The sequence below is a fragment of the Equus caballus genome, chromosome 19 (assembly GCF_041296265.1).
Source record: "Equus caballus isolate H_3958 breed thoroughbred chromosome 19, TB-T2T, whole genome shotgun sequence".
NCBI classification, from domain to species: Eukaryota; Metazoa; Chordata; class Mammalia; order Perissodactyla; family Equidae; genus Equus; species Equus caballus.
The window spans coordinates 54,517,659-54,539,494 of NC_091702.1; the positions used below are offsets into that span (position 1 = coordinate 54,517,659).

At 40.2% G+C, this 21,836-nt stretch overlaps 1 protein-coding gene across 10 annotated transcripts in view; it reads right to left on the reverse strand.

Annotated features, from left to right (window-relative positions):
* SIDT1 (SID1 transmembrane family member 1) overlaps nucleotides 1–21,836 on the reverse strand; it is a 102,798-nt gene that overhangs the window by 36,598 nt on the left and 44,364 nt on the right. For all 10 annotated transcript variants that reach the window (XR_011429282.1, XR_011429278.1, XR_011429281.1 and 7 more), the window contains exons 4-10: nucleotides 17,737–17,782; nucleotides 14,970–15,071; nucleotides 14,269–14,352; nucleotides 12,887–12,974; nucleotides 11,633–11,704; nucleotides 11,119–11,212; nucleotides 3,173–3,216 (exon numbers count right to left, since the gene is read on the reverse strand). Coding sequence is in view for 4 of the 10 variants with exons in the window: in XM_001917474.5 (XP_001917509.2) it covers nucleotides 3,173–3,216; nucleotides 11,119–11,212; nucleotides 11,633–11,704; nucleotides 12,887–12,974; nucleotides 14,269–14,352; nucleotides 14,970–15,071; nucleotides 17,737–17,782 (530 nt within the window). In the remaining 6 variants the exon portion in view is untranslated. The remainder of the gene's footprint in view (nucleotides 1–3,172; nucleotides 3,217–11,118; nucleotides 11,213–11,632; nucleotides 11,705–12,886; nucleotides 12,975–14,268; nucleotides 14,353–14,969; nucleotides 15,072–17,736; nucleotides 17,783–21,836) is intronic.

A 21,836-nucleotide genomic window follows, 5' to 3' on the forward strand; every position in this document is an offset into this window, starting at 1 on the left:
ACGCCACAGTAATCAAGTCCCTTCACAGCCTGAAGCAGCTCTTTATCAACCTATTTTTACTTTACCTGGGCTCTAGGGTCTTATCTCCTTCTTTATCCTATGAAGTATGAAAGAGATCCTTTTGCTATTTAGTATGGTTGGAGCCAATGTCAACATTTTTCAAATACAACTTAAAGAACTGAAGGCAAATCAAAGAAAAACAAACGCAGAGTTGCTGACAGATTTTCCAACGGCAGCATTCCTATCATCATGCAACTAAAACAGAGCTGCCACCAATTTGGCAACTTATAGGGACCTGGCTCTATTTCCTCCACCTGAAGCATACCTAAGGTGAAAGCATTAGGCCAAGTTCCTCAGATGTCTAGCTCCACATTGATGTGGGCAGACACCATGCCAAGTCTAGTGGGATCCCCTTCCTCTTTCAGACACTGCTCCTAGCATTTTCTCTGGGCACCAGCCCCCAGGGCATTTCCTATAGCTCTGAGCTCCACTGAGCTTCCCAGAGCCCCACAGCCACACTGATCCTGTCCCTTGCAAGAGAAAGACATTTCTGTCTCCTTGCTCCCCTCCCTGAGTTTCTCATACTAGCTTTCAGATAAGCTTTTCAGATAAGCGCTTTTCACTCGCTTCTGTCTCTTGCTCCATGCTGGTTTCCCAATGCTCTGTTGATGTGCTCAAAGCAATTACTAACTGATTCTTCCCACAGGTGGAGCTTGTCTTCTCTGCTCTTGTCTTAAGCATCTAGGTCTTGTCTCACTAGCGATCATGTGCCATCTTTCCCTGTAGCCTGTCTGCACGGCAGGGGTTTCTTGTTTCCCCACCCCCGATTTCAAAGCCCTTTGTGGTGAACATTCCTAGTCGCTACTTCCTAACTCAGCTGGGATTTTGTTCAGGTATCCTCACCTATGCCTGGCAGCCAATGTATATAAATCAATGATTCTCAGTTGCAGGTGGGAGACTGTTTTGCCCCCAAGAGGACAGTTGGCAATGTCTGGAGACATTTTTAGTCCGTACAAGGAGGTAGTGTACTACTTCTAGCAGGTAGAGGTGAAGGACGCGGTGAAACATCCTACAATGTACAGGGCAGCTCCCAACAACGAAGAATTATCTGGCCTGTAATGTCAATAATGTTGAGTTTCAGAAACCCCGGCCTTGGAGAAAGATGGTCCCGCTGTGATTTCATAAGTAGAGTTGATTGATCTGTAGGTAAGTCTATTCCTTTGCAGTGACTAGTTTAACATGAAGGATGTGATTCACTCTAGGCCAATGAAACATGAGAAGAAGTTGCCGGGCGCTTCTGAAAAAGTCCTTCCTTCTGGACATTGTCAGGTGAGAGCACGAACCTGATCCCTCTCGCCATCGGCACTGAGAGTAAAGCAGAGGTGAGGGAATGGCAGGACCAGAACCGCTGGACTCAGTCAATCCTGAAGCTCAACCTTCCACTCAACTTCCAGGGACAGAAGCCTCTTCATCATTTAAGCTTGTTTCAGATATATTTTGTAGTTACTTGCAGCCACACGAATCCTAACTGATGCATCTTTATTCTTTTTTTTGGTCACTCATTCATTTCTGCTTGCCCTCTCAAGGGTGCCTCTAGCTCTCAGCTACTTTTCAGAGCTTTCTTGATCTTGGACAAGGATCTGGCTTAAGTCCCAGCTCTGTCCACCTATGCTTCATTGTTTGGGGGACCCTTCCAAACATGGAATTTCTTTAATTCTCATTACAGTAATAAAATAACTTCATTTATACAATAAAAATAACAGACCACTCATTCACAGAGCACCAATGGGATCCAACCAGGCAGGCTTCCCAAGTTCAACCAGGCCTAAAATAAGAGTGAAACCTGGAGAGCACTGGAGGAAAATGATGAGATCCAGATAGAAGATAAACTCACTTAAACATTTTATGAATAAAGGGGAAAGTAGCACTTAGCATTTTAGACACTAGAGCAGGTGTCCTTTCACAGTCTTTTACATTGTCAGCTGAATGTTACTAAAACAAATTGCCTGGGTGGCTGGAAAAATAGACATGCTGACATTAAGGAAGACAAAAGCCAAAGGGAGGCAGGAGAAGCATCTTTCCAGCAGAGGGAGAAACGTTCCTGCTGGGTGGGGTAGGGGGTCGATTTGTGTTTTTCTAAGATTCTGTGGGCTCGTTGTAAGACTGTATTGTATATTTGAAAGTTTCTAAGAGAGTGGATCTTAAAAGTTCTCATCACAAGAAAAAAAAATTGTAACTATATGTTGTGATGGATGTTAACTAGACTCAGTGTGGTGATCACTTTGTGTGCCACATAATAACGTTTCGGTCAACAATAGACCATATGAACGACAGAGGTTCCATAACATTAGTACCACATAGCCTGGTGTGTAGTGGGCTACAACATCTCAGCTTCTGTAAGTACACTCTATGATGTTCACACAATGAGGAAATTGCCTAATGATGCATTTCTTAGAATGCATCCTCATTGTTAAGCGACACATGACTGTATATACAAATATCAAATTGTTTTGTTGTACACCTGAAATTTATACGGTGTCATATGTCAATTATATCTCAAGTTTAAAAAATGACATTTAATTTTTTTTTTAAGTTTTGATGACAAGATCAGGCAATTGAATTCCTTTGTTCAAATTCTCAGAATGGAGGAAAGGACGCATTACATTGGCTGGATAATCAATTACTCTGGATTTCCCAAAGTTGTTACACTCTTTATTACACTTGCTGGTCTCAAATATTTCAGTTTTCTAGCTTCTTGACAAAAAAGCCCCTATCTCAATTTGGGAAAAGTAAATTCTGTATCATAGCTGACACAAGTTCTTACCCGTTCACAAATCGATTTTGGGATAAGATAGGTATGAACAATTTATGTCCTAGAAAAGATTAAACATTTTAAAAAGATGAATGGCTGCCAAATGGGCCGTGGATAACTGCCAGGGACACTCCAAGCACAGGTTCTCAGTGTGAGCTCCGTATCTCAGTAATTATCAATTCTAAAAATTGGTTCTCACCAGCTCTGCTTTCTGCAGAAAGACTGGATTAGACTACTCCATGGGATAGGAATCAAGGCAGGGTTTGAAAATTACAAAAGGCAGAGGGACAAAAGAAGTACCAAATCGGATGTTGCCACATACTTGACATCATTTTGAATTGAAACCAGGGATTTTCTTACCGTCACTGGAGCCAAAGCCTTTACCGATGGATTTTCTGTGAAACCTGCAAACAAGCACATACACATGCTCCTAAGACAGTGAAACCTCAGCACTTTACATTCGTTCCCTATGGACTTTGTTGAAGATTTGTCTGCTAGGAGCTCTTAAAAATGAGCCTTTGGATGTAGAGAAACTGGAACTCTGATACATTGCTGGTGGGCTTGTAAATGGTGCAGCCACTTTGGAAAACAGTTCAGGGGTTCCTCAAAAAGTTAAACACAGTGGTACCATATGACCCAGCAATTCCACTCCAAGACATATACATACACACATAAATTCATTAATTTATTGTCAGATAATTCAGACCATAAAATTCACCCTTTAATGTGCACAATTCAATGAATTTTAGCATGTTCACAAAGTTGTGCAACCATCACCATCATCTAATTCCAGAATATTTTCATTATCCCCAAAATAAATTTTGAACCAATCAGCAGTTACTCCCCTTTCCCCACTCCTCGCAGCCCCTAGCAATCACTAATCTACTTTCTGTCTCTATAAATTTGCCTATTCTTGGCATTTCATATAAATGGAATCATACTATATGTGGTCTTTTTTCACTGGATTCTTTCACTTAGCATAATGCTTTCAAGGTTCGCCTATGTGGTAGCATGAATCAATACATCGGTCTTTTTATGGCTAAATAATATTCCAATGTATGGATAGACATGTTTACCTTACTTGTTTACACTTCATGGACATTTGGGTTGTTTCCACTTTTTGGCTGTTTCCACATTTTGGCTATCATGAATAACACTGCTATGAACATTTGCATACAAATTTTTGTGTGGACATACATATTAAATTCTCTTGGGTATATACCTAGGAATGGAAGTGCTGCTTATGAAGTAACTCTATGTTTAACTTTTTCTTACAAACTGATGTCCACAGCAGCTTCATAGCAGGAACTATTTTACATTCCTACTAGCAACGTAGAAGGTCCCAATTTCTCCACATCCGTACCAACTCTTTTTCCATTAAAATTTTTTTTATTATAGCCATCCTAGTGGATATAAAGTGATATCTCATTGTAGTTTTGATTTGCATTTCCCTGGTGGCTAATAATGTTAAATATCTTTTCATATGTTTATTGGCCATTTGGATATCTTCTTTGGAGAAACGTCTATTCAAACTCTTAACTCATTTTCTTTTTTTTTTTTGGAGGAAGATTAGCCCTGAGCTAACTACTGCCAATCCTCCTCTTTTTGCTGAGGAAGACTGGCCCTGAGCTAACATCCATGCCCATTGTCCTCTACTTTATACGTGGGACACCTACCACAGCATGGCTTTTGCCAAGCGGTGCCATGTCTGCGCCCAGGATCCGAACCAGCAAACCCAGGGCTGCCGAGAAGTGGAATGTGCGCACTTAACTGCTGCGCCACTGGGCCGGCCCCGATAATGTCCTTTTAAAAGCACAAAAGTTTTAATTTTAATGAAATCAAATTTATCTATTTTTTCTTTTGTTACTTATGCTTTTGGTGTCCTATCTAAGAAACTATTGCCTAATCCAAGGTCATGGAGATTTACACCTATGTTTTCTAAGAATTTTATAGATTTAGCTCTTACATTTAGATCTTTGATCAATTTTGAGTTAATTTTTGTATATGATGTGAGGTAGGGGTAGAGCTTCATTCTTTTTCATGTGGATACCTAGTTTGGCAACACCATTTGTTGAGGAGAATATCCTTTCTCCATTGAATTACCAAAAATTGATTGACCATAAATGTAAGGGTTTCTTTCTGAACTCTCAATTCTATTCCTCTGATCTGTGTGTCTTCCCTTATGTCAGTGGCAGAGTTTTGATTACTGTAGCTTTGTGGTAAGTTTTGATACCAGGAATTGTAAGACCTCCAGCTTTGTTCTCCTTTTCATGATTGTTTTACCTATTCTAGGTCCCTTGCATTTCCATATGAATTTTAGGATCAGTTTGCCAATTTATATAGGAAAGTCAGCTGGGATTTTGATAGGGATCGTGTTGAATCTGTGGATAAATTCAGGGAATACTGTCATGTGTTTTAGTTTCTATTGCTGCTGTAACAGATTATCACAAATTTAGTGGTTTAGAACAATACAACTGTATTATCTTATGGTTCTGGATGTCAGAATTCCAAAATAAGTACTATGTGGCTAAAATCAAGGTATCAGCAGGGCTGTATTCCTTCTGGAGGCTCCAGGGGAGTATCCATTTCCTTGCCTTTTCCAGCTTCTAGAGGCGGGCTGCTTTCCTTGACTCATGGCCCTTTCCTCCATCTTCTAAGTGCATCACTCCAACCTTGGTTTCCATCAACATATCTCCTTCTTCTGCCTTTGACCCTCTTACCTCCCTCTTATAAGGACCCTTGTGGTTACATTACATCCACACAGATAATGCAGGATAATCTCCATAACTTTATCACATTTGCAAAATCTCTCTTGCCATGTAAAGTAACATATTCACAGGTTCTGGATATTAGTACATGGATATTTTTAGGGGCCATTATTCTGTCTACTACACCATTTTAACAATATTAAGTCTTCCAATCCATGAACATGGGATATCTTTCCATTTATTTAGATCTTCATTAATTTCTTTCAAGGATGTTTTGCAGTTTTCAATGTATAAGTCATATTTAGTTTGTTAAATTTATTCTTAGGTATTTTATCATTTTTGACACTATTGTAAATGGAATTGTTTTCTGAACTTCATGTCTGGATTGTTCACTGCTAGTGTATAGAAATACAATTGATTTTTGTATATTAATCTTTTATTCTGTAATCTCGGTGAACTCAGAGTTTCTTTTTGGAGGTGAGGACAATTAGATCATGGTGATGGTTGTGCAACTGTGAATATACTAAAAACCACTGAACTGTATAATTTCAAAGGGTGAATTTTATAGTCTGTGAATTATATCTCAATAAAGCTATTATTTAAAAAACCAGATATACTATTTGGGAATGTCTATGAAAAATTACAATGCGAATTACTCTCTTCCCCCTAAATGAGCTTTACTTTTGGATGTAAGGCTGGGGAGGAGGTGGTGGGAGGGGGGAAAGTTGGGACTAGATGTGTTTGGGCTTTGGTGCATGCTCTCATTTACTTCCAGGTTGGGACTCTAAAAGTTGCTCACTCCAGATCTTGGTATGTTTGGTGGAAGAACTTCTCTTCACACCTCTTTTGTTCCTAGACATGCAAACTCATCCCTGCCTCAGGACTTTTGCTCTTGTTCTCTGCCTGGGCCGCCCCCTCCCCAGATCCTCACATGCAGCTCCTTCTTGTTATTCAGGTCTTGGTTCTGAGAGGTCTTCCCTGCTGAACAAATAAAATCTAAAGTAGCTTCCCCAAGCCAATCATTCTCCATCACACCACTGTGTTTATTCTCCTCCTGTCACTAGCTGAAATTATTTTCTTTATTAACTGCTGGCCTACTTATATGTTTCTTCTCTTACAATGTAAGCGTTATTAGAGCAGGGATCTAGACTTGTTCACCCCTAAGCTGTAGGACAGGGCCCCAGTGCATAGGAAATGATGACTAACTATTTGTCAGATGAAGAAGGCATATCATTAAGGAAGCAGTTACAATTTGGCCTGACTGTTCTGGCTGGCAAATGAAGCATTAGTGAAATTTTATCCACAATTTGAGTGATATTGACTGGCAAGCAATTATATGGACTCATAAAAGATGATGTGTTTGGATTGTGTGTTTGCATTAGCAGGCTTTACCCACACTTGCCCTAGGTTTTGGAGCTGATAAAATTCTTCATTAAAGGAGTTAAATGATTGACAAAGCTCGGTGAGGCAGGCAGTATACAATGAATAAGGGAAAAATAGTAAATGAGAACCAGGTCAGATTGGTTGCAAAATGGCTACACCTTGTCTTGCATCCAGTTCATTCAATCTAACGGGGGGCTCTACATTGTTACCTCTTGAATCTAGACTGGCCTCATGACTTATTTTAATCAATAGAAGGAGGGTGGAGTGATATCGTGCCACTCCTGAATGTCCTAAGTCTTAAGGAGGCCTCACACTCTTCTGCTGTCTCCCTTGGAGATACAATAAACCAGGGCTAGCCTGCTGGAGGGTGAGAGGCCAAATGCAGCTGAAGGCTGGTCTAGAAGAGCCAGCTCCTGGCTGACCTGCCAGCTGATTGCATTCTATGATGGCACTCAGCTGAGCTCTCTGAGCCCAGTCCTGATTAGCAGAATCATCCAGCTGAACCACAGATTTGTGAGCAAACTTGAATATTTATTGCTGTATGCCATTGGAGCTTTTATGGTTGATTTTTATGCAGCATTATTGTGGCAGTAGATAACTAATACAAGTTTGAACTCAATGCCTGGCAGGGTGGTGGAAAGGAATGACTAAGAGAACATGTGTGCAGTGCTTGGTCCAGGGCCTGCGCATTCACTGTGGGGGCTCCCTAAATACTTATTGAATGGATTGGAGCTGGGGATGGGAGGGGATGGTGTTTAGGTTCAAGCCAATAAGGCATAAAGACACTCTGGATTCTTAGCTCGCTGAGGGAGGGGGCCGTGACTCTTATCAATGTTTACATCCTGATCTCATAGCGTGTACTGCAAGCCCCACATGCGTTAATAACAGGTTCAGGGGACTCATCAAGCAAATGGTGCTATGCTTCAGGACTGGCTTCATTTGGTTATGGAGAAAACTTTATTTCTGATTAGTTCAATGAAGGAAGAATTCTGCTGGCATTTTCCCTCAGTCTAGTCCCCTGTTTAGAATGCCAAATAGTTCTTATGTCTCCAGGACCCTATTTTCAGTTTGTCTATATTTGGAAAGAATCTATGCTTGTGCAATTGACTGTAGCAAAATAATCTGGCAGTGAGAGATTTCAACAGAGCCTTATACGATGACTTTCAAAACCTGTGCTCACTTCAGTAGGCTGAATAACAACTTTAGAGCGATGGATATCCAGCGATCAATTTGATTTTTTGTTTATATGTTGATTACGCATGCTATCTAACTAAACAGGTGACGTCCTATTTTCTAAAATCTAAAGCATCAGGAGTAGAGACAGTCTTCCTGAGAGGCAGAAGAGAGGAACATTTTTGATGGTGTTGGAGCTTATCCGAGTCAAAATTTGGACTCTTTTGCAATCAAATCCATGCTGGAGTGCCAGGCTTTTGGTGTGGCCTCCTGCCCTCTCTCACACGCCCTGACCATCTTGACTCCAGATTCATCTTGACCAGCCTGCTTAAGAGCCAGGGCTCTGGAGCCAGGCTGCCTGAGTTCACGTCCCAGCTTCTTCATTTACTGGCTGTGAATTCTTGGTCAAATTCCTTACCTTTTCTATGCCTCCATTTCCTTAACCGTCAGATGGTGACAATACTAGTAGCCATGGTTGTGGGGCATTAGTTGAAACAGTCTGCTTAGAGGGCTCCACCCAGAGCCTAGCACAGAGCAGGGACTGTTAAATGTTAGTGAATATGATCTGATAAATCAACTGAGCTGATGATCAATTAGTGTATATACTTTCCAGGGATAATACTTGCCTGCAGACTGGGGTTGTTGTTTTTAACTTTTTATTTGAAAATTTGGTGGTGTCCCCTTATCCGCAGGGGATACGTTCCAAGACCCCCAGTGGATGCCTAAAACCATGGACAGTACCGAACCCAATATAGACTATGTATTTCTTATACATATACACCTATGATAAAGTTTAACTTATAAATTAGGCACAGTAAGAGATTAACAATAATAACTAATAATAAAATAGAACAATTATAACGATATACAGTAATAAAAGTTATTTGAATGTGGTCTCTTTCTCTTTCTCTCAAAATACCTTATCGTATATATTTTTGGACCATGGTTGACCATGGGTAACTGCAACCACAGTGAAGCCACGGATAAGGCGAAACTACTGTAACTTCAAACTTACAGAGAAGTTGTAAGAATAAGAATAGAAAATATAACACCTAGATACCCTTTACCTAGATTCACTTGTCAGCATATTACCCCATTTGCTTTATCATTCTCTGTCTATATGTGTGTGTATATATACGTACACACACATTCATACTCATATGTATATATAAAAATTTCTTTCTGAATCATTTGAAAATAAGTTGCATACGTCACGTATATTCATGCCTAAATATTTCCAAATAATAAAGATATTCTCTTACATAACCACAGTATAGCTATCAAATTCAGCAAACTTAACACTGATATGATACTCATCTAAAACTACTGTCTATATTACAATTTTGCTATCGACCCAATAATATCCTTTATTGCATATTTTTCTTCTAGTGAAAGATCCAGTCTGAGATCAGGTATTGTCTTTAGTTGCCACATCTCTTTAGTCTCCTTCATTCTGGAATTTTCCCACAGCCTTTCTTTGTCTATTGTGACACATTTTAATAGAATGTTTGTCATTTTGAGTTGTCTAATTTTTCCTTATGATTATATTCAAAATATGCATTTGTGGCTGGGATACTGCATACATGATGTTGTGTCCTTCTCAGATTGTCACATCTGGAGGCACACAAGGTCCATCTTCCCCTTGGTCATATTAATTTTGATCACCCAGTCAAGCCTATCTGATTTCTCCACTGCATAGTTAAATTTTTTTCCCTTCAACTACTAAGCAATTTGTGGGGATACACTTTCAGTCTATGCAAATATCCTGATCATCCCCAGATTTCCTCCTAGTTTTAGTATTCATTGAAGATTCTTAACCCGATCTATGCAAAATGATGCTTTTCCAGTTCCAGCCCTCCTTCCACATTTGCTGTCAGCTTTTGGCATTCTTCTGTAGGCAAGAGTCCTCGCTTCTGCTGTCAGTCTTTGCTAAGGCCTCCTTTCTCCAATGTGTACCTGTTTTAGTAACTTTGTTGAACTCAGTGGACGTATATCTGCAGCTATTTAGGTCCGTCCTTCCTTCCTTCCTTCTTTCCTTCGCTCTTTATCAATATGGACTCATGAATTTCTATTTTTCTCAATGGTTTATAATTCATCATTCTCCTTAATTATTTTGGTCCCCAAATTGTCCCAGATGTGGCCAGTGATAGTCCCAAGGTCTTTGAAGCCAGTTTCTCAACAGTAAAGCTTCATAAAGGTCACAGAAGGGAGTTATTTTTGTCACAGAGATAGGCCTATATTGCAAGATGGTTGGATCACCGGGGTAGCCATGAGGTTTTACTACAGCTGAAGTTATTCGTGCTCAGTAGTCTGAAAACTTGATGCTGGTTTGTTTTCTTTAGGTGTTCTTTACATATTGTAAACCTCCTGCCATTCTTTCGTAGTTGTTTCACAGAGACCACCACAAAGAACAGCATTCTCAAAGTTCAGGTCTGCTAGGAAGACTGGAGCTCCTTTTATTAGGGGCTCCAAACTCTTGGGAAGGGAATTTTCTTTGGTCAAATTACAGCATGATTATCTCCCTTTTTTCTCTCCGGGGACATTTTACTAGAAAACTGATTCTACAACAGCAAGAAAGCACCTAGTATATTGCCTTCATATTTATTTTACCTCAAGATTTATTTTAGGCATTAATTTTACTCTTTGATGGAATGTTTAAAGCTGTTTCTAAATCTCCATGTTAGGAAGAATTCATCATTTCCATAAGATTCATAGTGAGTATTTTCTGGTCTAAAAAATACCTAAGCTGTCTTTCTGTTGAGTTTTCATTAACTAGGAAAATCAACAAACCTCTACCGGCACTTAGTCTATGTAGGACATCAACATAAACACTGCAGTTATACTATTCTATGAAGTTAATTATTAGCTCATTTTACAGATGAGGAAACTAGAGCACAGAGAATTAAGTAACTTGCCCAACGTCACACAGTTAGTGGCTGAGGCAGATTTGAATCCAGTCAGTATGGCTCTAGGGCCTAATGCTCTAATCACTAAGCAGAGATAGGCAAAGAGGATTAACATTTCTTGAAACTCTTGACCTACCTGATATAATGAACGCATGCGAAAACCAGGTATCCCACATAGAAGGCGAAGAAGGTGAAGAAAGTGAGAACACTGACTTTCACATACACGGATTCTGAGGGAAGAGAAACAACTTTGGTCAGGATGTCCTCCGGAGAAAAGAGAAATATGTTTGGGGTAAGACAGCTTCAAGGGCCCATCTCCATCACGCCCATTCTTTAGTCCTCTAAGATATTTCCATTCAAAGCAGCAAAGCTACTGGAGGTGACCCACACATTATCCACAAATGGCTGCCTTTCACAGTGATGACTTCCCAGTGGAAGCTGGGAAGGACTTCCTGTATACGACTTCATAATTGAGTTCTCTTTCTTTCTGGAAGAGATTTAAAAAAATGCTTTGATTCTCTCTTCTATCTCTAAGGTAAACATTTAGTTTTCTTATGATGTTTATTGGAAAAGATGACATCAACGTTGAGTTATGTGATTGACTTCCTGACATGGGAATCTCTCCACCTAATCCTAGAGCCAATACTGACTTTTAACGGATGGAACGATGGTCACTTTAATGTTCTTTGTTCGCTGTAGATTCCAGGTCTGGTTCTCCTTTTCTGGTAAAAAAGAAAAAGACACAATGGATCAGATACTTGGTTCTTGGCCTCTCATGTGAACTTTTGTTCAAAAACTGTCCAGAATTAACTCTGGTTGCTGAATTTTTTTTAGTAAGAACTAGAGGAAGGCCTAACCCTAAACCTGCAACCACCTAGTACCCATTTTGGTTCAACTTTCAATCTGGCCTTTGCCAGTGCATTTTGATAACACTAACTGACACAAATGAGACTGCAGCCTCCCTTCTTGAATGAAGAAGGCTTGACCTTCCTCTGATATCCACATGGCTCAACATGCCACAGACATTGGAAGAAAACAACTGCAAAAATAGAAAGCTACCTCGTCTTTTGCTTTGCATTTTTCTAGCCAGTGAGAATTTGTGTTTTCTTATATAGTCATCAAAGGACTCGTGTTCTACCAAAGAACATTGGACACTGGCAAAACTCTAGAGCTCTGTGATTAAGAGATTAAAGAATACACAAGCAGAAATTTCACCTAAATACAAAGGGAACCATGTTACACTCAACAGTAAACACCCTCTGTGTTGATCATATATAGCTCATCAGCTGCTGGGCGACTGTATTTTCAATCAACAGCCTATTCCATTCCCAAGATACTCCGTGGGTAGTTACCCATAACCATTTGTATTACGCCCAAGAGCTCACACAACCCGTCATTAGGATAAGTTGTCTCACTTTGCTTTCTTACCGTCTTGCAAGATATAATTTTGGCAACTGGAATTGAGAACTGAATTTTCCTTGTACGTCCTTGTGGAAATGATGACTACTGACAAATATAAGTGGCTCCACTACTGCTGGCTACCAAACCGATCTTAGAAAATGGACCTTGATCTGTTGTACAAAATCATTACTTTATAATAGCAAGTATTTGCTGCATAAAAGGCCAACTGAGTAAATAGACCTCACACGGTCTGAGGGAGCATAAGACTTTCAGAAGAGGCAATGCACTAAGTGACATTTTGTGGTATCAGTAATATCTTTAGATCTATCATCTTCTTCCCTTTAATTTTTCTCAAGTCTCTCAGACTGCCTTGCAAGTCACTGCTGATGACGGTCACTTAGTGGCTACTGGAGGTGGTCAAAAGGGGCCAATGGGATCTTTTGGCTTCCCTTCCATTTCATTAGGTTTTTCTAAGTAGCCAAGTATTCCTCACTATCACTTACCCTGGATGAAGAAAGATCCTCCACAGGCATAATCTTCAGGCTTTATCACAAATACTACGAAGAACTGCTCTCCTGGAAAATCCTTTTTCTGCATAAGATATAACAATCTTATAACCAGGCAGGAAAGATAGAAAGAAGGGAGAAAGTCCATGGCAGTGGGGGTGGGGCCAGAAAGAAAGAGGAAAGAGAAGAAAAGTAAAGTTCACCCCGCCCCAGAGAGGACTTTCACATACCCAGGATCTTCTCCAGATTATCCACAATAAAATAATTGTTACATCCAAGGAATTAAAGCGATAGATACACTATTCTAATTTCAATCTATCTTGTGTCCACTTGAGTGCTTAGAACTGTAATAGGCCCCACGTAAAGAATATGTCAACAGCCTACGTTTAACAATTAATATTGTATATTGTTTTTTTAAATCATTAAACTTTATTTTTTAGAGCAGGTTTAAGTTTGCTATATTAAGTTTTTATTATTTAAAAATCTAATGCTAAATGACTTTCCTAAAAGTCACACAGTCAGCTGTTAAGTAACTAATTCAGGTCAAGGAGGCAAAGACTCAAGTGAGGAGACCTGAGTTACAGTCCTGACTTTGACCTTCTGCACGTGTGCTTCTACGTGTCCAGTCGCCTTACCCAAGAATGAATGAGAGCGGATATTTGGGATATCAAATCTGAGGCACTGGAAGGTTAAAGCCTGACTGATAGGAGTTTTCAGGTCTGATACCTACATTATAATTAACCTCTCCTCCTCCTTTGCTTGTTATTCAACAACAGTTTCACTTCACCTAAGAACAGATCAAATTGTAGGTACCTCAAGTAAGTACCACCTGAAGGCAGGGAGAGAATCTCCTTGAAAATTTAGTGACCTGATGCGTGTACACTTTAACTATAAAATTACCATTGAAATGATTTAATGGTAAAATTAAATGCCAAAGGGGAAACTGCTGTACCAATGTGGTCCATATTCCTCTGAACCTATCCATTCCGTCCAGAGTTGAAGGCCTCTTTTGGTTACTGTTATTGGTATAAATTATTAGAATATGTTTAATTGTTGTAAATGGATCAGGTAAACTTTACCCTAAATTGGCATCCTCCAAGGAGCAGACTATAATCTGACCTTACCTCTCTAAGCAATCTGTCAGATCTATGTCCCACAGTTCCCCAAGGGGAGTGGGGCACCTGGCAGAGTAGCATTGTCCACCATCACCCAGGCTTTGGTTCAAGAACAGCTATCTTTGTTTTAAAACCAATCAGAAAGGAAAGAGGTTCAAGGTACACAGTGAATGACCATTCCCTTTTGGATGCTGGTCCACTGGTAACCTGACTGTCAACTGTGCATTGTCATCGACAATGGTGACCAGAGAAGTAATGTCTCACCTGTAGTGTGATGGCAGCTTTCTTGGTCATGGACTGATAGACACCATTAAACTCCACATTGTCATCGAGATCATACACTGGGCACTGTAACGCGCATGAGGGATAAAAAAGAAAGCATCACTAAAGTCACACTACACGTACCACACACCCCCTGGGTCACAGAGGAGGAGGTTCCTTACTAAGCCGGAAACCATGAGAAGTTTCCCCCTACAACAGTCATGAAACAGTTTTCCTATAACTTGGTGTCTTGTCCTCTAAAGTTGCTTTGATATAAAGACCACTTTAAATCAAAGAGAAGTGAAAAGATTGTTTTAAAGTATGTCACACCTTTCTCATTTTTTGTTAGCACCTTATGAGACAGAAAGGGCCTAATGTTATAATAAAAATTAAAAAACATAAAACAAATGGTAGATTTCTATTTTTCTTGTGCAGCCCACAACTTGGTCTTCCTTGTTCTTTGTCATGATCCTCTCGCCCTTCCTTCTTCTATTTTGGTGACGAGTCAACTATTCTCTATCTCCCCAAATCAGTGTCTCCAAAGACAGACTGCCCAGTTGTGTGCACGAGACACTGTTTTCATTATTTAGCAGTTTTGCAGGAGACATAGTAAGAGGCTGACATGGTCCCCACCCTTCTCTTTGATTTCTCCTGGGACAACATAATGGTCCACATTGGAAGGTTGACAAGTTATTAAAACTCACCATGACATTCTGGACTGAGACAACAGAACATGGATAAGCCATTTCAGACTCGACTTTAATGATAACTGAGTCCACATCTTCAGGGAATTTGTATAGAAAATACTGAGAATAAGAAAAAGAAAGACATGATTCATAAATATTAAGAAATGTTTAGAGTTACAAACTCAAAACTATTTTCACATGAATAGGATTGTTTCCTCTATTAGGCACACAGGTCAGATGTAAAACTCCATTAATTCAGTCAGCCATTTATCTCATACATATTGAGCAACTGCTCCATGCAGAGAGAGAGCCCTGTGCTAGGTACTAGGCAACAAGACCAAGCAGCCATTTCATGCAATGTTGCCGTTCCATTTTCTACGGTATTTCTTTCTCAACTAAACTTTGCTAAACTTCATTCCACTTTCTACTTAAGAAGACCCCTCCAACCCTTTGAATTAGGGATATGTGGGATGTAACATGAGAAAAGGTTTACTTCTGTGTACTCAGTTTGAAATATGAAGCTCCATCTTAAAAAGCAGACAAGCTTGTTCTTCAAGAATCTTAAGCATCTTCCCATAGGCAAGAATTAGCACTAGATCCACCCTTCCTGTAGATGTTTTGCTAAAGAATCTACTTCCTGGATGGAATATGGTGAGATGACATTTAGATTCAAACCCCAAGCCCTCCAGCTGACCCCCTGAAATATGTTCACAATTTAGGGCATGCTGAGACATCTTTAAAAGTATATCTCAAATATCATCAGCATCAGGAAACATTTATAATACAAAGAGTTTACACCATTTACCTACTTAGACTATGGATCTACCAGAAAAATTTATTAACTCTAAGTTTTAAACATATTGCTAATAATGAAGAAAAGGGACTTTTGCCCAATAATTATAAATATGGTAACTGGTTGAGAAGCTTGACATGAAACACATGATTAAGATTTTGAGGAAACTGACAAAAACAACCCCCTATATCTTAGGACTCTAATAAAGCTATCACTTTAAGGGACAGGCAAAACACGTTAAAACTTAATTTTGTATTCCAACATCGTCTTGACTATCCTTATTCTGAGAACCAGAGCAATAAAAATAGGATGGTTTTCAATAATCCAAAGCCTTCTGATGGGGAAAAAATAACCTCAAGATTAAGGAGTGTCCTTAACGCTGCTGTTTGGAAGTCTGTTCACGCCTTGTAACAGATGGCAACACTCCCAAGAACCCACTTCCTTTTGCGCTTTCATTTTGGAGTTTGATTCAAATACATGAAATATGGCTCTTCCACAGGTGAATACTCTGGGATTCCCAAGAGGTGTTTTTGGTTCTTAGGGGATCTCGACTTTGAAGCTCAAGAGCATTACTATGACTACTGTTAGCAATAATGAGCATCATATAAACTCCTATATATTACAGGAGCTGGTTTTGTGCAAGCAGTAGATATCTACTGAAGCCTTACCTCTATGCCAAAATGTTATCAACCTTCCCTATCTTTAAATTACCATAAACCCCAAATAAATGTTTTTGACCCTAGCCTTGATAATCTACATTTTCCAGAAAGAAGCAAATGACAAGTACCCAAAGCAATGGCTGAAATTTAGTCCAAAAATCATCATCTAGGGTCCTGATTACCTGCCCAATTTTTTGTAATCCACTTCTATCTACGAGAATAGAGGTATACAGTGACAGTGAAGGTTGTCGGAGAATGTGCAATAGTTTGGGTGAGTTTATAGGAATAGGAAATCTTTCCTACAGTTGAAGGCTAAAACGGGAACAGTTAATAATAAAGTAAGACTTTCATAGATATCAAAGAATTTCCATTTTGCTTTATTAGTTTGTTCTATTTACTCTAGTTTGGGGTTTATATACAAAATACTTAGGCTTTAATATTTACATAATTTTTTAAAATAAAAGGAAGCCATTTTTAGTCTACAAACTGGAAGTGCATTATGACATTCAGTATATCATATTTATTCTAGCTCTGCACAGGACTGTGAGACTGGCCTCTTTCTGTAGTTGGAGTACAAGTTTTTTCCTCCCTTTCTAGATATCTCCCATTGCACCTAGCAACCAGTGCTTTCAAATATTTCACAAATTAAGTGGCCAATAAATGTTAAGGGCATGTTTTGTATGTGGGACGCTGCCACACCATGGCTTGATGAGCAGTGTGTAGGTCCATGCCTGGGATCTGAACCTGCAAACCCTGGGCTGCCTAAGTGGAGCATGCAAACTTAACTACTACGCCAGCAGGCCAGTGCCCCTGTTCTCTCTTTATGACAGGAGAAACTAACTTATTCCACACATAAGACTAAAAATTAATATCTGTCTTATTTTTATTGTATTTGCAGATCAATTAAATATTTGTGTATCTGTTTATAGAGTTGGCTTTCCACTCCCTGTTCCCCCACTTCCATCCCGATTATAAGGTCCATGAGCGCAGAAGTTGCTCATCTCTCTTCTTCATCCTTCTATCCTCAGCACCTGGTACAGTCTAAAACTGTACTTGGTACATAGTAGGCACACGATTTGTTAAATGAAAGTTGAGCCAACAAACACCTAAAAACTAATGTCATGCCTCCCACTTCACACCAATTAAAGTGATAAGGTTAAATACATGCTGTGTCCAAAATCCCAGTAACATGAGCAACAGTCCAAAAATACAGATATATCTCAAGTTGTAAAAGATCCAGGTCAACACCACGTGCTGACTCTACCTGTTACCATGGTTTCTTTGGGTGACACCTACAGGTAGACTCAGGATAACCTTGGAGTCCTTCACTTACCTGAGGTTGAGAGGGGCTGGCGGTGAAGTGAAAGGCAACATTCGTCCTGAGAAATGTAAGTGGGAGAGCAGAAAGGAGGAAAAGAGAGAGAAAAGCATAAGTTAGCATGTAAACAATATTTATTTATAAGAAAAGCATCTTGAACTAGACGCAAGGAGAGCCTTTCCCTTTGTGAAGGGAGTTCCGGTTCCATCAAACTGACAAAGTAAACTGCATGGGGACTTGGTGATTTCAGTTCTCAAGAATGATCAAATTGGGGAGGGGATCAATTTTATGTCTTTGTATACCCATGAAGTCACACCTATAAAAGTAAGTACTTTGTTTACTTTTGTAGACACTTTTGCCTTTGGATTCACTTAAGATGTTACAGGGTTTAGTTGTCAGAAGTGGGCTAAAAGAGAGGAAAAGAAAGTTTGAGGTCCTTTTGGATATTGTAGGTAACAAATCAAAATGTTTGTTTGTTTGTTTGTTTTGCTGAGGAAGATTTGCCCTGAGCTTATATCTGTTGCCAATCTTCCTCTATTTTTTTTTAATGTGAGTCACTGCCACAGCACAGCCACTGACAGATGAGTGGTGTAGTTCCATGCCTGGGAACCGAACACAGGCCACTGCAGTGGAGCATGCTAAACTTAACTGCTAGGCCATTGAGGTTGGCCCTCAAAATAATTTTGATGTATCCATGGCAAAAGATCATTTTTTTAAAAACATGGTGAATAGATAATCACCATGGGAGGGTCCTTAGGGACAGGAGTATGCTCTTCCTGCCCCCAAGCACCTCCCCAATTGCCTGCCACACCAGCTGAAATTCTTCTCCAAGACTGTGTCCTCTTTGGGTTAGGCACTGCCTTCTAAGGGCCTCCATTAAAATGCAAATACCACCAAAAGAACAAAATAAGTTATTTTTTTCTCCAATTAGTAATTTACTGTGAATTATTTATTAGATGTTTTTATCCTTCTGTGAAAGACAGCACGACCCAGCACTGAGGAAAGGACAGTGTGAGGAGCATGCAGGGAGCATCGGTTTGCAGCACAGAGTGCTGTCTGGAATGAACATATGTGAAACAGCCAGAGGCTGGAAAACACAAAGACAAATGTGGTCTTCTCTATGGGTTTCTAAGGACTCTTATGCTCCTTCTGGCTCATGCCTCATCTGTAGCTGTGAAGATCATTCATATAAGCCCACTGTGCTCTCAAGGTCCACACCTGGGAATGGCACGCCCCCACCCCTCCAATGTGGCTGCATTTCTGGGACCCTGAACCTGAACTTCTTCTCTGGTCTCTCCCCAGCTTCATCCTCTGGTGCTCTCTAAAGGGTCTTTCTCTCCACTCCTAATTTTCCTTTTATAAAAGTTAAGCAGTTTAAAAAATTTGTATTAAAAACTCCTTTGGAAAGGGCATGTCAGGACATTTAAGCAAGAAGTTTATAATTGGAGGTGTTGTTTAGAAGTCATAAAATTTGAGCACTATTTCTGAAGGTAATGACCAACAATTTAGGCTGTCGGTGGACTAGGTTCAGAATTTAGTAATGGATGTAATTTTTACATGTCCGCTCTCAACATAAATCATCCATCAGTGTCAGGGTTTGGCTCTGTTAAAGCACAGTTGAAAACTTGTGGCCTTAAGTCACCTAAAGAAGCTAAAGTCAGTGTCACACCCTGTTGTGTGTGTGCTCCTGAGATCCCACGGCCAGAGGCAGGCCCTGCGGTGCTGTGTGTGGCTGGGCAACACCCTCTCAGCAGTGTGGGGAGTGTCATCTGCTGTTACCAGGGCAACATGGGGCCTTCAATCCTGTTCGTTGCCAGGTCAGGGGAATGAAAAGGACACTGATTTTCTTGGCTAGCAACAGAAAGCATGAAATTTCCAGAAGCAACCAATTTTCTTTGGCCTGAAATTTGTTTTTTATTTCTCCCCTCTCATATAAATTCCAACTGTAACATTGAGTGTATGGACATCAATATGAATTTTCTGGGTTTTTTTTTCACCTTGTTCTTTATGTTTTCTTTACTAGCACAACACTTACAAACTTTGAAAACATATTGTTTTCTTTAGACTATCACATTAAGTCCTCTCTTTCTCATAGAGTCAACAGTGTGTGCAAAATAAACATTGTGTCTGTTACAAATGAAACTTAGTGCTTCCTTCCCCATAGGCCCTGACAGAGGTGGGGAAGGTTTATTTTATCAAGGGTCATTCACCAATAGAACATAGCGAATTAAGACTCACATACACGTTTAGTTTTAAAAAAAGCAGTAGAGGGCCAGCCTGGTGGCGCAGTGGTTAAGTGTGCACGTTCTGCTTTGGCGGCCCAGGGTTCGCTCGTTCAGATCCCGAGTGCGGATGTGGCATCACTTGGCAAGCCATGCTGTGGTAGGCATCCCACATATAAAGTAGAGGAAGATGGGCACGGATGTGAGCTCAGGGCTAATCTTCCTCAGCAAAAAGAGGAGGATTGGCAGCAGATGTTAGCTCAGGGCTAATCTTCCTCAAAAAAAAAAGTATAAAATTTCCAACTTATTTGTTTTTAAAAAATTAAACACAGGAAACAAATGTTTATTCAATAAATAAGAAAAACTAAAAACGGACTTTGTTTCCTTGTTTTGGCTAGTTTGAGGGAGAGAGGAAGAGAAAACGAACAGATGAAGTCAAGAGAGGTGGATGTGCAGATAGGGAGACAGAAGAAGAGGAGAAGAGGGGCCCCAAGGTAGAGAAAGGAGAAACACATACGGAGTAATCAAACAGAAGAAAAACAAAAAGGGGATGGGAAGAAAGGATAAGTGGGAAGAGAAGCAGGGACAAAAGCCAAGTCATTTTTGAGGTGAGTACCAGAGAGGACTGTGAGATTCATGACACCTTACTCATCTTGTGATACAAGCCCCTAGCCCAGAGCACAGGGGGCGGTCAAAACCTCCACTTGTTTGTTGAAGGAAATCATACCCTATTATTCATTTGTACTATGGACTTCAGAACAGCATTCCCTGTTATCTCCTTACTGCCATCTGTCATGAACACCATTCATGAATCCTCACCCTTCTACCAACCCTCTTGTCTCGGTAACCCATCACCTCATTGCTCTGGTCTAAGTATAAACTCTGCGCATGCGCTAAGTCCTATCCTTTCTTCCCTTCTCTGAGATTTTGCGTCTCCGAAATTCAACTCTCTTATAAATTATCTGCCTTTCTACCCCTTGGTTTATAAATACACTCTATTTGCAACCATTTTCAAAATAAATAACAAACAAAAACGCCCCAATAAAATTCCTCCCTTTTCAATGTATTTCCCTCCTTTGATGTCATTCTATATCCTCTCTCTCCTTCACAGACCAGCTGCTTAAAAGAGCCTTCTGCTCTCATCTCTCATTCTCTCTTTCCTCTCCCTACTGCTATCAGGAGTCTTTTCCCACCATCCCTCGGAAGTTGCCTTTGCTAAGGGTAACAGTCACCTCCTAACTGCTAAATCCCGTGACTTAATCCTCAACTTTCTTTATCTCTCTCTGACATCTGACACCGACAACCACTCCTTCTGTCTTGACATTCTTTCCTCCCTTGGGCTCTGTGGCACCCACCTTCCTGGGTTTCCTCCCACACACCTGGCTATGCCTTCTCAGCTTCTTTTGATAGGCCCCGTTTCTCAGACCATCCCTTACATGAGAATGTAACCCACGGTCCTGTTCTTGATCTCCTCGTTTTCCTAGGCCACATACATTTATATATATAAATATTGTATTCAATTGCCATGAAAATCCCAATTATGTGTATCTTCAGTTGTCCCCCAAACCCACAAAAATGCCAGTGAATCTCAAGTCTCCACGTCCAGCCCAGGCTCTCTGCTGAGCGCCAGCCACAGAAGAGTAGTTATCTGCTGGTCTTCTGCACTTGACTGTCCCTCAAACTCCACACAATCAAAATGGAAGGTACCATTATTGTCCTGATCCTGACCCACTGCTCTCTTTGTCAGTAAACCTCACTAGACTTCTGACATCAATGTCAGAGTCATCTTGGTCTCTTCCCTTTTTGTCAACTTCTGCATTTGACTGGTCACCAAGTCTCACTGATTCTTTTAGCGTAAAAGTACCCCTGGCACCTGCTCCGACCTGAAGCCAC